General features: G+C 33.1%; 2 protein-coding genes across 7 annotated transcripts in view; one reads left to right on the top strand and one right to left on the bottom strand.

Annotated features, from left to right (window-relative positions):
• LOC127498241 (inverted formin-2-like) overlaps nucleotides 1-8,250 on the bottom strand; it is a 35,320-nt gene extending 27,070 nt beyond the window's left edge. For 3 of the 6 annotated variants that reach the window (XM_051867371.1, XM_051867373.1, XM_051867375.1), the window contains exon 1: nucleotides 7,962-8,245. The gene's annotated coding sequence lies outside the window, so the exon portion shown is untranslated. Of the gene's footprint in view, nucleotides 1-7,961 lie in introns of all 6 variants that reach the window. The other 3 variants (XM_051867372.1, XM_051867370.1, XM_051867374.1) reach the window with 3 other exon arrangements.
• A 2,717-nt stretch (nucleotides 8,251-10,967) lies between these two features.
• LOC127498244 (dnaJ homolog subfamily C member 17-like) overlaps nucleotides 10,968-14,794 on the top strand; it is a 57,445-nt gene continuing 53,618 nt past the window's right edge. Inside the window, exon 1 of the mRNA XM_051867378.1 lies at nucleotides 10,968-11,203. Coding sequence (XP_051723338.1) covers nucleotides 11,126-11,203 — 78 coding nt within the window. The 5' untranslated portion in view covers nucleotides 10,968-11,125. The remainder of the gene's footprint in view (nucleotides 11,204-14,794) is intronic.

Genomic DNA, 14,794 nt, shown 5'->3' with positions numbered 1-14,794 from the left:
ATGCTCAAACACATTACCAAGACATTAAAACTAGGCCTAAGGATACAGGAAAGTCAAGAGAGAGTTTCTATCAGAATTCCCATATTTAGAGGAAATGAAAGTAGAGTATGACAGGAAGGAAGGTTCGACACATTCTTGAGTCCATGGATGATCAGTTCAGACTTGCACAACTCAACACATTATTCGTGTTTAATTCTGATTCATGATCTGAGCTGTACTGAGCTTAACAGATGGCAAGAGTTGGCATAAGGCGGGTCATTTCAGTTCACTGACTCAATGTTTCTTCAGTAAGTGTTTTTATAGTGTGATGCTGAAGATTAAAGAAAATTATTATGTTGATTGAAGCATGTCCTGATCTATTCCACATCACCATAAGTAAATATTGACTAAAAGCACTGTAAGAACACACCCATTAAGTCAACACCACAGGAATCTCTCCATTATACAGACAGACACTGAGATACTTCACTGATCTCACAGACAGACGTCCATGTAGAAGGTCAGACTGTTACAAAGTCATGTACATACTAGACTGAAATATACTTAGTATAGGGTCATTCCGTGTCAAATCAACCAGAGAGAGGCCCCCAGTTCAAATTTTTGAAACATAAATAGTGATGAAAGCCAAAATATTAAACGTCACAGATGTATATTTACTGAGTAATCCACTATTTTGAGGGGGGTCAAAATGACCATTTACACCTGAGATTTGGAGCCAAATTAGAGGGGTGTAAAAATGACTTTAGAAAGATGGCAGCATCATTATTTTATTTTCACACAGAGATTGGTAGATCTATTAGTGAAATCTGTTGACTTTATCAATCTTTGTTTCATTATATGACAACAGTGACCGTTCAAAAATGGGAAAAAAGCACTTCTTGTGTTTTTTGCCTCAAGTTTGCATGCCTGTAACTCAAGAAGTATTAAAGACATCTTAACATCCTTTTAGATTCTGGTTCTTAACAAACTTTACTTATGGTATCTTCATTTTATAGGCTCTCGATGGTTCAATCCCAGAGATATGAAGATCTTAATGCGGCTCCATGAGTAAATTGGTCAATTGTACACATTTTCAGTAATCAAAAAACAAATATTCCTTTTCCAAAGTTGTCATTCCTGTAACTCTAAAAGTATTCAAGATATCTTAATATCCTTCTAGATTCTTGTTCTTAATAAGCTTTACTTTGGGAATCTCCATTTTTAAGACCCTATATAGTTCAGTCCCATAGATATTGGGACCCTGAAGAACAAATAACACTGAAACGTGAAATGTATCTTGTTTTCCTTTATCAAAACAATTGAACACAACACACATTTTCCCAAAGTTTACATGTCTTTAATTCAAGAAGTGTTAAAGATATCTTAATGTCATTTTAGATTCTTGTTCTTATGAAATTTTCCTTTTGGGTTCTTCATTTTATGGTTCAATCTCAGATATAGGGATGTCATTGTGGTAACATGTAGTTTCGATACTGCGTATTTTAACTCTTGGTAGCTTCCAAACATCCCTAAAACTGATTCAAATATAGATTCTTATAAATAAACTTTTGAGAGTAAGTTAATGTGCCTCAACTTGACCATTTTCAGTGGATTTATGGTACACAGAGAGAGTTATGTTTTATGTAGTTCATTTGATAGAGGGAAACGAGATACATTTCTAGTTTCAACATTATTTGTTCTTCAGATATTCCTCTTTAAAATAAAATAAGTATCAGCTGTGTGTAAAGTGAACCACATTTGGTTTTTGACCACTGAAAATGTGTACAATTGACCAACTTACTCATGGAGCCGCATCAATATCTCCATATCTCTGGGACTGAACCATCGAGGGCCTTTAAAATGAAGAAATCAAAAGGAAAGTTTGTTAAGAACCAGAATCTAAAAGGATATTAAGATGTCTTTAATACTTCTTGAGTTACAGACATCCAAACTTGAGGCAAAAACCTCAAGAAGTACTTTTCACCATTTTTGAACTGTCACTGTTGGCATATAATGAAACAAAGATTGATAAAGTCAACAGATTTCACTAATAGATCTACCAATCTCTGTGTGAAAATAAAATAATGATGCTGCCATCTTTCTAAAGTCATTTTTACACCCCTCTAATTTGGCTCCAAATCTCAGGTGAAAATAGTCATTTTGACCCCCCTCTACAAAACAGTGGTTTACTCAGTAAATATACATCTGTGATGTTTAATATTTTGGCTTTCATCACTATTTATATTTGTCTTTATACAGAAAAAATATCAAAAATTTGAGCCAGGAAATTTCTGAAATTTGGTTGATTTGACTGATAAAAAAAAAAAACTTATGAAACTGTTTTCAACATGATGCTGCTGAAAATTCAGCTTTGATCACAGGAATAAATTACACTTTACTATATATTCACATAGAAAACAGCTGATTTATATTGTAATAATATTTCACAATTACTGTATTTTTGATCAAACAAATGAGACTTTTTCAAAAGCATATTGGTTGACCACTACTACAAACAACTTTCAGAATATGTTTCAGAATGATCCTTGACTTTTTAACATAAACACTTGTATGTTACAGGATAAAGTCTATTATTATCCAGTTGTATCCATCTAAACTGCTGATTCAACACAATTTTCACTTCACACTCCATATCTGATTATCTTACACAAAACATCCTGCAATCTGTCCCATCAGCCACAGCGGGACGTTTGTCAGGGATTTACTGTGGACAAAAGAGCGTTTATGCCACAATGAAGCCAAACAAAAGTGCCAGACCATCTTTGGCACTGGATTCAACTTTCCTTTTTTTAGCCTAGTTGGTTTTGGCCAAGGGAGAGTACAATTTTTAGCTATTTTAGATTGAGGTGTGTTTTGCTTGGGCACATTCCAGACATTCCCGTTATCTTGACGTAACATGAACACCAAGAAAAGTTTGTCTGTTGACCAGAAGAACCTGAAGCTGATCGAGATCTTTCGGAACACAAACTGATGCAATGCCAATCATACTGTTGTGTAAGATCCCTCACAGCAGCTCAGATAAGACACAAATCACTGCCTTCTCTGAACAAATTGTGCAAACATTCATGCAAGAAGGAATCTCCTGTGAATGCCTGGAATGTCCTTCACACAGACACTCCACAGATTTCATTTCAGAGTCAAGAGAGACTTCGGGTCACACGCTTCCAGTGAGGAAGGAAAGACTTTCACGTGAAGGGAAACTCATATAACAATGAAAAGCACTGCTTCTGTTATTCTCAGTTTTGTACTGTACTTGCGGTCACTTTTCCTAAAGAGTGAATGTAAAAAAAAAAAGTCATAAAATCAGGTCATATTTCTACCCAAAATGATACAGATAGAAATCAGTAATTATATAAGTTTTTTTTAGGATGATTCATTTTCATGACCTTTTCCTTTAATAATCATTTCAACCTCACAAATCTCATTGCATTGTTAGAATCTTCAAGAAAATAATGCTTAAAAAAATAAATTATCCTTTAATAATCATTTTAACTTTTAAAACCCCATTGCATTGTTATTTTTTTTGGGTGGAATTGTCAAGAAAATAATGTCACAAAAAATACATTTTCCTTTAATATTAATTTTTAACATTTTAACTTTAAAAACCCAATTGCATCATTATTTTTTGGGTGGAATTGTCAAGAAAATATTGCCACAAAAACACATTTTCCTTCAATAAATTAATAATCATTTTAACTTTTAAATCCCCATTGCATTGTTAGAATTGTCAATTGCCACAAAAAGAAAAACATTTCTTTAATAATAATTTTAACATTTAACTATAAAAATCCCATTGCATTGCATTTTCTGGCGGATGGAATTGTCAAGAAAATATTGCAAAAATTGCACATTTTAATTTAATAATCATTTTAAGATTTTATCTTTTAAAACTCAATTGCATTTTTAGAATTTTCAAGAAAATAATGCTAAAAAAGTAAATTTTAATAAAATATAATAATCATTTTATCATTTTAACATTTTAACTATAAAATCCTATTGCATTGTTATTTTTAGGGATGGAATTGTCATGAAACTAATGGACAAATAGCACATTTTTATATATTATAATTATTTTAACATTTTACCTTTTAAAATGCCATTGCATTGCCATTTTTTGGCGTGGAATTACCATGAATATAATGCTAAAAAAAAAACTTTTTTTTTTCTTTTCAAAAAATCCATTACCATTATATTTTGGGGTGAAATATGACCTGGACGTGTTTTCCTGAAACTCTAACACTTCAAAGACACATCTAGAAAGTACAAACAGTCCAAAGGTTATTTCTCTGCAGAAGTGCAGATACCAGTAAAGCGTCTTCTCTGTGTTCGACCTTGATAAAGCTTCTCTGTGAGGTCAGAGGGTCTCATGGGCGATGATAACCTACATATGAACAATACAATCACGTGTGTTTGTGACAAACCTGCAAATACTGTATGAAAATCACTAGTGAAGTATTCACATCTGCATGATATTTGAGTGAAACTATATCTTTGCAATAGTGGAAAACCAGAGAGCCATATAAGTACAGAGATTTCACTCATGCAATCGACGGCTTGTTCCTTTCACCGGAACGGGGGACTTTTTTAAAGCATCAGAATTTATCATGTTTCCTCCTTTCCTGGGTGTCATGCTGACATGACACAATCTAATGGGACAAACAGCAGCAGTTTCCTGTCAGGCCATTTAATAACCACACTTACATTAAATGACATGGATCGTGTCAGAATGATAACAGCCTGCGGAGAGAGCAATGCAGTTCGGCTTTTGATGACTGCATGAATTATACTAAACGCTCTAGACTCTCTCTCACTTTATTATTCATCATCATCAACAGCAGTTTAGAGAATTACAATCATTCAGAACAATAAAAGCAGGTTTTTAGGCTACTGTCACTTTAAGAGCTTATGCACGAATCCAAGCTTTTTCTCTGAATTATTTACGTTCCAAAAACTAACTGTGTTTACCTGAATACTCACCACCAAGACAGGCATTTTGACATTTTGACATTTGACATTTTGACCATTTAAGTGCAATACGGCATGAAAAAGAACTCAATTTGGCACTCGCGAGCTGTCTGAGAGGTGCTGTTATGTGTGCGACACTTATATACAGTGCACAGCATAAATGAGTACACCCCCTCTGAAACTTCTGAAAGTCGGCAGTTACTCAATCACTTAGAAGACATGTTAGGGCTCTTCAGAGATATAATGTTCCAGCAAGTCTGCTTAATCAATTACCAAAGAAGCATGTCAAAATTATTCAGGAAAATAAGATTGTCTTATTAAGGTGATAAAATGAGTACACCCTCCTAAAAGTTACTAAATAAAACAAAATAAAAAATTTCTGGTTTAAGTTTAAGGCAATGTTTGATCAACAGGTAAGTATGTTGAACCAAAACATTTAAAGAGAAGTAATTTCTTGACAATTAAAAGTGTTATATAGCCCACTGAATCATTCTCAGACTTAATGCTGACAACAATGGAAGCGCTTGGGAGAGAACTGTCAGGAGACTTATTTCTTAGCACAAAAGAGGACAGTGGTACAAGAGGATTACCAAATCATTGTTTTAAGTGTGAAAATATAGCAAAAGTATCACAGAAATTCAAAAACAATGGACTTGTGACAAGCCCCCTGAAATAATCAGGCCTTCATTTTAAGCTTTTATTTAGGGATGAGGGATTTTTTTGCTAGACAAAGAGCAGGAGAAATACCAAGCGAGTGTCTCAGAGCCAGAAAAAGCTATGAAAAGAGTGACTGTTTTGATGCAGCCTGCAGAAATGACATGCATGGTTGTTGTTCTCACTGGATCTACCTACTGTAGCCAAAGCACAATAAAGTCAGTTAGCCATTTCCAAAGCCCATATTTCCAAAATATAGATTCTAGGAATCAATACTCTGGTCTCATAAGACCAAATCAATCACTTTGGATCTAACAGCATCCAAAATGTTCTGGTGTTGCTAGAGGAGGAGTACAGTGAGAAGTGCCTGGTTCCCACAGTAAAGTTCAGTGGTAGTAAAGCTCTTATATAGGGATGTATGAGTGCTGAAGGTGTGAGGGAGTTGTGCTTTATCAATGCTGTCATGAATTCCCACACCTCTGTGTAATTTAATACACAAAACTTGAAACAGAGGATGTTACCCCTTCCTCATTCCCTGCATTGTTGGGCATTTTTCACCATGACAATGAGGATATGCATTCTCCAAAGGTAAAAACCCTTCTGTGGACATGTATTGCACTCAATCTTAACATTCTTGAGCGCCTGTGGGACAGATATTTCAGTATTGATGATTCCCATTGAAATATCGATAGTTTTGACAACACTAACGCCCATTTTTGTGTTTTGCAAACTAAGCAGACAAGGCAGACTACACTAAAAATCAAAAGGTTAGTTCACCCAAAAATGAAAATTTCTGTCATTAATTCCTCACCCTCATGTCGTTCCACACCCGTAAGACCTTCGTTCATCTTCAGAACACAAATTAATTTTGATGAAATCCGAGAGGTATATTACTCGTCCTTAGACAGCAATATAATCAACACTTTCGAGGTCCAGAAAGGTACTAAAGACATCATCATGTGACTGCAGTGGTTCAACCTTAATGTTATGAAGAGACGAGAATACTTTTTGTGCGCAAAAACAAAACAAAAATAACGACTTTATTCAACAATCTCTTCCCTGTGTCATTCTCATACGTTGTTTACGTCCAGCGCTTCCAGGTTTTACGTCAGAACGCCGACTCATTATTGGCCGGCTCCTGCGTCAGCATCACACGCATGCTGATCACGTGACCAGCTTTGGCCAATACTGAGCCGGCATTCGGACATAAACACGGAAGGATGCGTCACCTGCATAAAGGATATTGACAGGGAAGAGAAAAGATAAAGTTATTTTTGTTTTGTTTTTGTGCATTCTCGTCTCTTCATAACATTAAGGTTGAACCACTGCAGTCACATGATGATGTCTTTAGTACCTTTCTGGACCTCGAAAGTGTTTATTATATTGCTGTCTATGGACGAGTCATATACCTCTCGGATTTCATCAAAAATATCTTAATTTGTGTTCTAAAGATGAACGAAGGTCTTACGGGTGTGGAACGACATGAGGGTGAGGAATTAATGACAGAAAGTTAATTTTTGGGTGAACTAACACTTTAAAAATAAAGGTTCTTTACTGGCATCTATAATTCCATGAAGAACCTTTAACATCCGTATAATCTCTCCATTCTTCAAAAGTTTCTTTAGATTATTAAAGTGTTCTTCACACTAAGAAAAAAATGGAATGTTCTTTGAGGAACCAAAAAATAGTTGTGAAAATTCCCATTTGGAATAATTTTTTTAAATAGTATAGATTAAACCATTTGATTTTGTCCTTCCATCCATGATTATTATACAGAGCAAATCCATCTGATATAATTCAGCAGGAGTGCAGCTTCATTTCAGCACAGCATCTGCTTCATATTAAGACTTCTCCTCGAGTCCAACAGGAAGAAGTGAGAGGATTGAGGCTCTTCAGAAGCTTCTCCTAACTGTTGTCCATCTGATCTCGCCCACACTGATGCATTTACACCCACACACTCGAGTCAGTCACAGACTGGGACAAAAACACTCCAGACAGGAGAGACGCGTCTTGAAATGACTGCCACGGTGGCAACAACATCACATGAAAATCATCTTTACAGAGCAACTTTTTTCCTACGAGGAAAACGACATGCAACGACACAAACAAACACTGATTTCAGCTGCTTGGCTTCATAAATGACAACTGATTCTCTTCGTGCAGTGAAGCTTCATCTCTTAAACATGGCGATCTTTCCTCCACAGCGCCATATGCATGATGCATAACCACAGATTTAGGACACTATTAAGGTAATAATGCAGATATGGCTGTTATTTGAACTCAGATATGTTTGCATGGATGCAACCCAATCATAAAGACATGAAATATTAATTTGTCCTTACCTGTGATTCAGTGAATGTCCTTTATGCTGTGATGCAGAAGAGAACTGATACGAGGATAAACATTCTTGAGAGTTTAAAACAGTCCGGGCGGATGAGGGTGAGATTGTTGGACTGACTCACGCTGCTGCTGCTGACACATGTGCTGACCCCGCCCCCCTGAGACCGACGGGGCGTGGCTCAACGCAAACCGTGCGGAATGGAATACTGGAGTACTGCATACTACACACTGCACAGCATATCTGTATACTGACTACTATCGAGTATGCAACAGTAGACCCTTACTCTCCCTTTTAATGCACAAAAGCTGAAGCTGTTTTAAACCACTGTCATAAACAAGACAAACTCACATATCTCAGATTAAAATGCATATTTCAGAGGAAGAATACATGCTCTGTTCGCTAAAAATTAGGTTCTTCCTTTTAAAAAATTATATTGTAAATATATTTTTATGTATTTATATATACTTAACAACATTTAAATAAAAATATTATATATATATATATATATTTATAATTTTAATTTTAAGTGTAATATATTTATATACATTACTATATATTTTATAATTTTAATGCAATATATTTATATATACATAACCAAAAAACTAAATAAGAATACACACACACACACACACACATATATAACTATATCTATCTATTTACAGTTTTTTACAATCGCTAGGACACATTTCTCAATACTTAGGTCACTTTTTCAAAACTCTTCACAGTTCTCCTAACCAACTTTCATCTTGGCACAGAGGTTAACTTCACATTCAAAATGCACCAAATCTACCAAAACACTTCACACATGTCTCAGATCAACTCATTCTTCCAGAACACTAGCAAAGGTTTTCACTGAGCAAACACACTTTGTCACTCATAAAACATCGAGCTAAAAACACTAACATCAGTTAGCATTATACAATGTTTTCTTTTTTAAAATTTCTTTACAAAACAAGAATGACACTCTCTACTGCTTATAATTCACTGCAGTTTATGTTACATGGTCCATGTTTACATTACAGAACAAAATTATTCCCAAGTTTCCCCTTTTGAATTGATGGTAATGAAACTGAAAGACTAATGCTTGTGTAGGTGTTCAGTTTCATCTAATTGTTTTGATAGTATTTGATTTTTTAGATTCAGAATATGTTTCATAACTATATTACTGTAGAAATGTAGCAAATTTCTGTCTTATTCAGTTTTGTATTATGTTATTGTTTTGAACTTAAGTTTAACAGTTTTGAAAACAGTATGTAAGCATGTGCAAATTGGCCTGTACATACAAAGAGTTTTGGCAGTTGTTGTGTCTGAGTGAGAAAATAATTCATGAAATTTGAGAGAAGTAGTCATTGAATGCATTTTGTGCGAAAGCAATGATAATTGATCCTCAGTTTAGCCCACATAGACTTCTGTTGTGCTCACTGTGTGAAGAGTTTTGCAAAAGTGACCAAAGTATTGAGAAATGTGTCCTAGCGTCTGTAAAAAACTGTAATGCAACACATTTATATATACATAACAAAAAATTTAAACAAGAATATATATATATATATATATATATATATATATATATACACACACACATATTCTTATTTAATTTTTTTTGTTATGTATATATAAATATATTACAAAAATATATAAAATAAAAATTATATATATATATATTCTTATTTATTTATTTTTTTAATTATTTCAATTTTATGTATGTATAAATATATTGCATTAAAAATTATAACATATATATATATATATATATATACATAAAAATTATCTTTATATATTTATATGTATATACATAATGTGTAATATATTTTTTATTTAAATTATGTTACATATATATAAATATATAACATTAAAAATTATAAATATATATAATATAAATATAATTTGAGGTGAATTATGACATGTTCATGTCTAGGCCTTATTATACATATTTATTATTTTATAATAACTTTTTATTTAATTTTTTTGTCATGTATATATAAATATATTACATAAAAATAATATAAAAATAAGGCAAAATAAAATGTGCGTGTATATATATATATATATATATATATATAATGCAAGATATAATAATATATAAATAAAATAAAAAATGTAAAAAATATTTTTCTTTATTTGGTTTTGGTTCTGAATTATGAGATGTTCATGTTCCTGTCTCATCATATGAGGAACATTAATGCTCCTTTATAATGATTTTTACAAGAGTTCTTTTACTCAAGAAGCAGAATTACGTGAGATATTGAGTCTTGTTTCCTGAAAAATGCGTAAAAATGAAACAAGAACAAATATCTGTCAATGGGGTCAGAAAAATAAACTTAATTCAAAGAGAAAACAAGATTATATATATATATATATTGCGGTGTATACTGTATGATTGCATTAGTTTTAACACTAGGCTTATGGTTATAGTTTATTGTACAGCATTGTACACTTGTGTAAGTTATTATACGTGTTCTTAAATGAACTTTAAAGATGAGAAATCTGATCCTGCTGGCTGGGGAAACACACCCAGTGTTACAACTCATGTGTTACAAAACTGATTTTCTCACTGATTTAAGTTTTTTTTTTTTTTTTTAACTAAATAATTGAAAAATAATGAAATGTCTGTATTCTAAAACTGTAACGATAGATCAGCAGTGAGTTTGTCAGTGTTTTGTTTGATTGAATTAAATGTTATCAGATGATAAGATATTTGTAGTGTGTGTGTGTGAGAGATTCTTTGTGTACGTCATACATATTTCTGAGTTCTAGTCTGGTGTGTGAGAGTCTCTGTTTTTTTCTCCAGGCAGAAGAAAATCTGATAAACTGAGAGCTGATGGGACGCACCGATGGTCACAGAGGACACACATGACAGCCAGAGAAGGACAGCATTTAATGCCTGTATTTAATGAATAGCTATACAAACTGTCACTATAGAACTTTTGATGTTTTATATTAAATATAGGCATATATTTATTAAATATAAATATTTAATAAACAATATCCCTATGGAAATGTGATTGGATCGTATTCGTTCATCCCGCACTGTAGGGGCGCTGTGCTCCTGCTGCATTCACACACCGACAGACTGTGAGTCGCACAGAAGAAGTCTTTAAAGTGCTGCTGAGGAACTCAAGGCTATTATTTTTACGCTTTTATTGTTTTATTTAGTTAAATTAAATCATGACGTCCACAAAAGAGCTCTTAGAGATGGATCTGTACGCTTTATTGGGGGTTGAATCGACCGCTACAGAGAAACAGGTGCGTTAATCTGAGAGCTGTATTCATTAGCATGTGTTGCTGTCAATAAATAAGATATTAATTATTATGATGAATGAAAATGTATACAATAACAGTACAACAACAATATAACAGTATCGTCTCTGTCACAAGTGGAGCTTATAGCGGGAATGTTTGGTGTCCAGAATATGAGTACATGAAACTGAAGTGTTCACATGTCAAATTACTGATTAATTCTTTACTTATTTACTTTAGGTCATGTTCACTATGTTATTTTTCTTCTACAACAGGTGTATAATGACAGTATTGAGTATTTTATGTATTCATTTTTTAGAAAATAGTTGTAGACATGATATAGAATCATATCGGCTGTTTTTAAGGTTGATTTCAGTAAGAAACACAGATATTGAAGGCAGGCAAGAGGTTGACTGTGACTTTGTCCAAAGTGAAGTTGTTTTGAGTGTTTTGAATGTTTTTGAGGAACCGATTGTCACTATAGTAGTGAATGAAGGGAGTTCGTGTTGATGATCAGTAGGTGGCGCTGCAGTTCAACAAATGACGACTAGTCAAGACCATCTGTTTATTGTCATTATGAAGATGCGAGATTCTGGAGTGAATATCATAAAGAAATGATTACAGATTATATTTTCACCTTAAGATCAAAGAAAACTATATTTTGCAATTAAAAAATTGGGCCATATATATATATATATAACTTTTTATTTAAATATTTTGTCATGTATATATATAAATGTATTATTTTTTATGTTAAATTATATATATAATTTTTTATTTATATTTTTTATCTTTTTATTTAAGTATTTTATATATATATATATATATATATATATATGAATAAATATATTGCAATAAAAATATATTTAATGTAAAATATAATATATATATATGTTTTTTTATTTTGTTATTTATATATAAATATATTACATAAATTATATTCATTAAAAAATATAAAATAAACGTGTGTGTGTATATACATATACACACACCCACACACACACACGCACGCACACAAATATATAACGTAAAGTATAATAATATATAAATATACATAATATAATGTAAATGTAAAAAATGATATCTATATGAATATATTGCAATAAAATATATATAAAAAAATAAAAAATATATTTAGTATAAAATATAATAATATAAATATATATAAATATAATAAAATGTGAAAGTTTCTTTTGGTTTTGAGGTGAATTATGACATATTTATATTTATTATTTTATTAATAAAATGTTATATATATATATATATACACAAACTTTTATTTTTACGTATATATAAATATATTACATCAAAAATTATATTAATTAAAAAAATATAAAATAATTGTATGTGTGTATATACATACACACACACACACACACACACATACATATATATATATATATATATATATATATATATATATATAATTTAAAGTATAATAATATATACATATATAATATAATAAAATGTAAATTATGAAAAAAAATTATTTCTTCTTTTGGTTTTGAGGTGAATTATGAGATGTTCATGTTTTAACATTCATGCTCCTTTATAATGATTTTTTTATTCAACAGTCCAGATGTTCATTGAGCGCTTGTGGTTTAGTGGTTCTGGTCTGCTAACTCAAGGTTGCTGGTTTAATCCCTTTTCACAGGTGTTTATAGAGTTTCCATTTCCTCCAGTTATGGCTTCGAATGAATGCAAAATGAATAAACATCAGTGTCCAGAGGGACGTTTGGCCCGTCAGTGCTGGAGTCGATGTTTAAAACCCTCCAGCTCAATCAAGACACAGACTTTATTAGGTTAAAGACACATACATGCAGTCGATCCACCAACTGTCTGACTTCTGTCCAGCACACGCATCAACTGGCTGGAAGCATCTTCAGTATCTGGAGTAGATGAAACTCTCAGTTATTTCATTAAACTGTGAAACTAGAGACTCCAGATAGATCTGTGTGTGGATAAACTCTGTTTGAGCTGCGGTCAGATGGATGTTTGTTAGAGACATTGACTGATCCATGTCTCCAGGCCTTCAGTAATCCCTTTAACCCTGACGTTTTTAAATTTGAATAAAATGAAAACTAAAAGACTTTCAAATCACATGAGCCAATATTTTATTCACAATAGAACATAGATAACATAACAAATGTTTAAACAGAGAAATTTTACACTTTTATCCACTAAATGAGCTCATTTCAAATTTGATGCCTGCTACAGGTCGTAAAAAAAGTAGGGACGGGGGCAACAAATGGCTGAAAAAGCAAGGAATTTTGAAAAGATTCAGCTGGGAGAACATCGAGCAACTAATTAAGTTAATTGATATCAGGTCTGTAACATGATTAGCTATAAAAGGGTCTTAGAGAGTCTCTCAGAAGTAAAGATGGGCAGAGCTGTGAAAGAGTGCATAAAAAGATTGTGGAAAACAATGTTCCTCAACGTCAAATTGCAAAGGCTTTGCAAATCTCATCATCTACAGTGTATACCATCATCAAAAGATTCAGAGAAACTGGAGAAATCTCTGTGCGTAAGGGACAAGGCCGAAGACCTTCGGGCCCTCAGACGACACTGCATCACTCATCGGCATGATTGTGTCAATGACATTTACTAAATAATACCCAGGAATACTTCCAGAAACCACTGTCGGTAAACACAATCCGCCGTGCCATCTGCAGATGCCAACTAAAGCTCTATCATGCAAAAAGGAAGCCATATGTGAACATGGTCCAGAAGCGCGTCGTGTCCTGTGGGCCAAGGCTCATTTAAAATGGACTGTTTCAAAGTGGAAAAGTGGTCAGACGAGTCCAAATTTGACATTCTTGTTGGAAATCACGGACGCCGTGTCCTCCGGGCTAAAGAGGAGGGAGACCTTCCAGTGTGTTATCAGCGTTCAGTTCAAAAGCCAGCATCTCTGATGGTATGGAGGTGCGTAAGTGCATACGGTAGGGGCAGCTTGCATGTTTTGGAAGGCACTATGAATGCTGAAAGGTATATAAAGGTTTCTAGATGACGTCTATTTCAGGGAAGGCCTTGTGTATTTCAGCAGGACAATGCAAAACCACGTACTGCAGCTATTACAACAGCATGGCTTCATCGTAGAAGAGTCTGGGTGCTGAATTGGCCTGTCTGCATCCAGATCTTTCACCTATAGAGAACATTTGGTGCATCATTAAACGAAAAATACGTATAAGACGACCACATACTCTTCAGCAGCTGGAAACCTATATCAGGACCAAATTCCAACACCAAAACTCCAGAATCTCATAACCTCGATGCCCAGACGTCTTCACACTGTTTTGAAAAGAAGAGGAGATGCTACACCATGGTAAACATGCCCCCGTCCCAACTATTTTGAGACCTGTAGCAGGCATCAAGTTTGAAATATTTGAAATATTATATACAGTAGAGCATACATCGATTATTAGTGATAATAATAATACAGTTTATTAAAACACACACAAACTCAAAGGTCTTCATTACAACCTGTCAAAATAAAAGTTCGGTATTACTTGAAATAACAGAAATATATTAATGTTGTACAGTAGAACATACATCAATTATTAGTGATGATGATAATAATAATAATAGTTTATTAAAACA

Source organism: Ctenopharyngodon idella, chromosome 17, assembly GCF_019924925.1.
Source record: "Ctenopharyngodon idella isolate HZGC_01 chromosome 17, HZGC01, whole genome shotgun sequence".
NCBI classification, from domain to species: Eukaryota; Metazoa; Chordata; class Actinopteri; order Cypriniformes; family Xenocyprididae; genus Ctenopharyngodon; species Ctenopharyngodon idella.
Note: the sequence above shows the minus strand (reverse complement) of the source record. Positions and strands in the feature narration are given on the sequence as shown.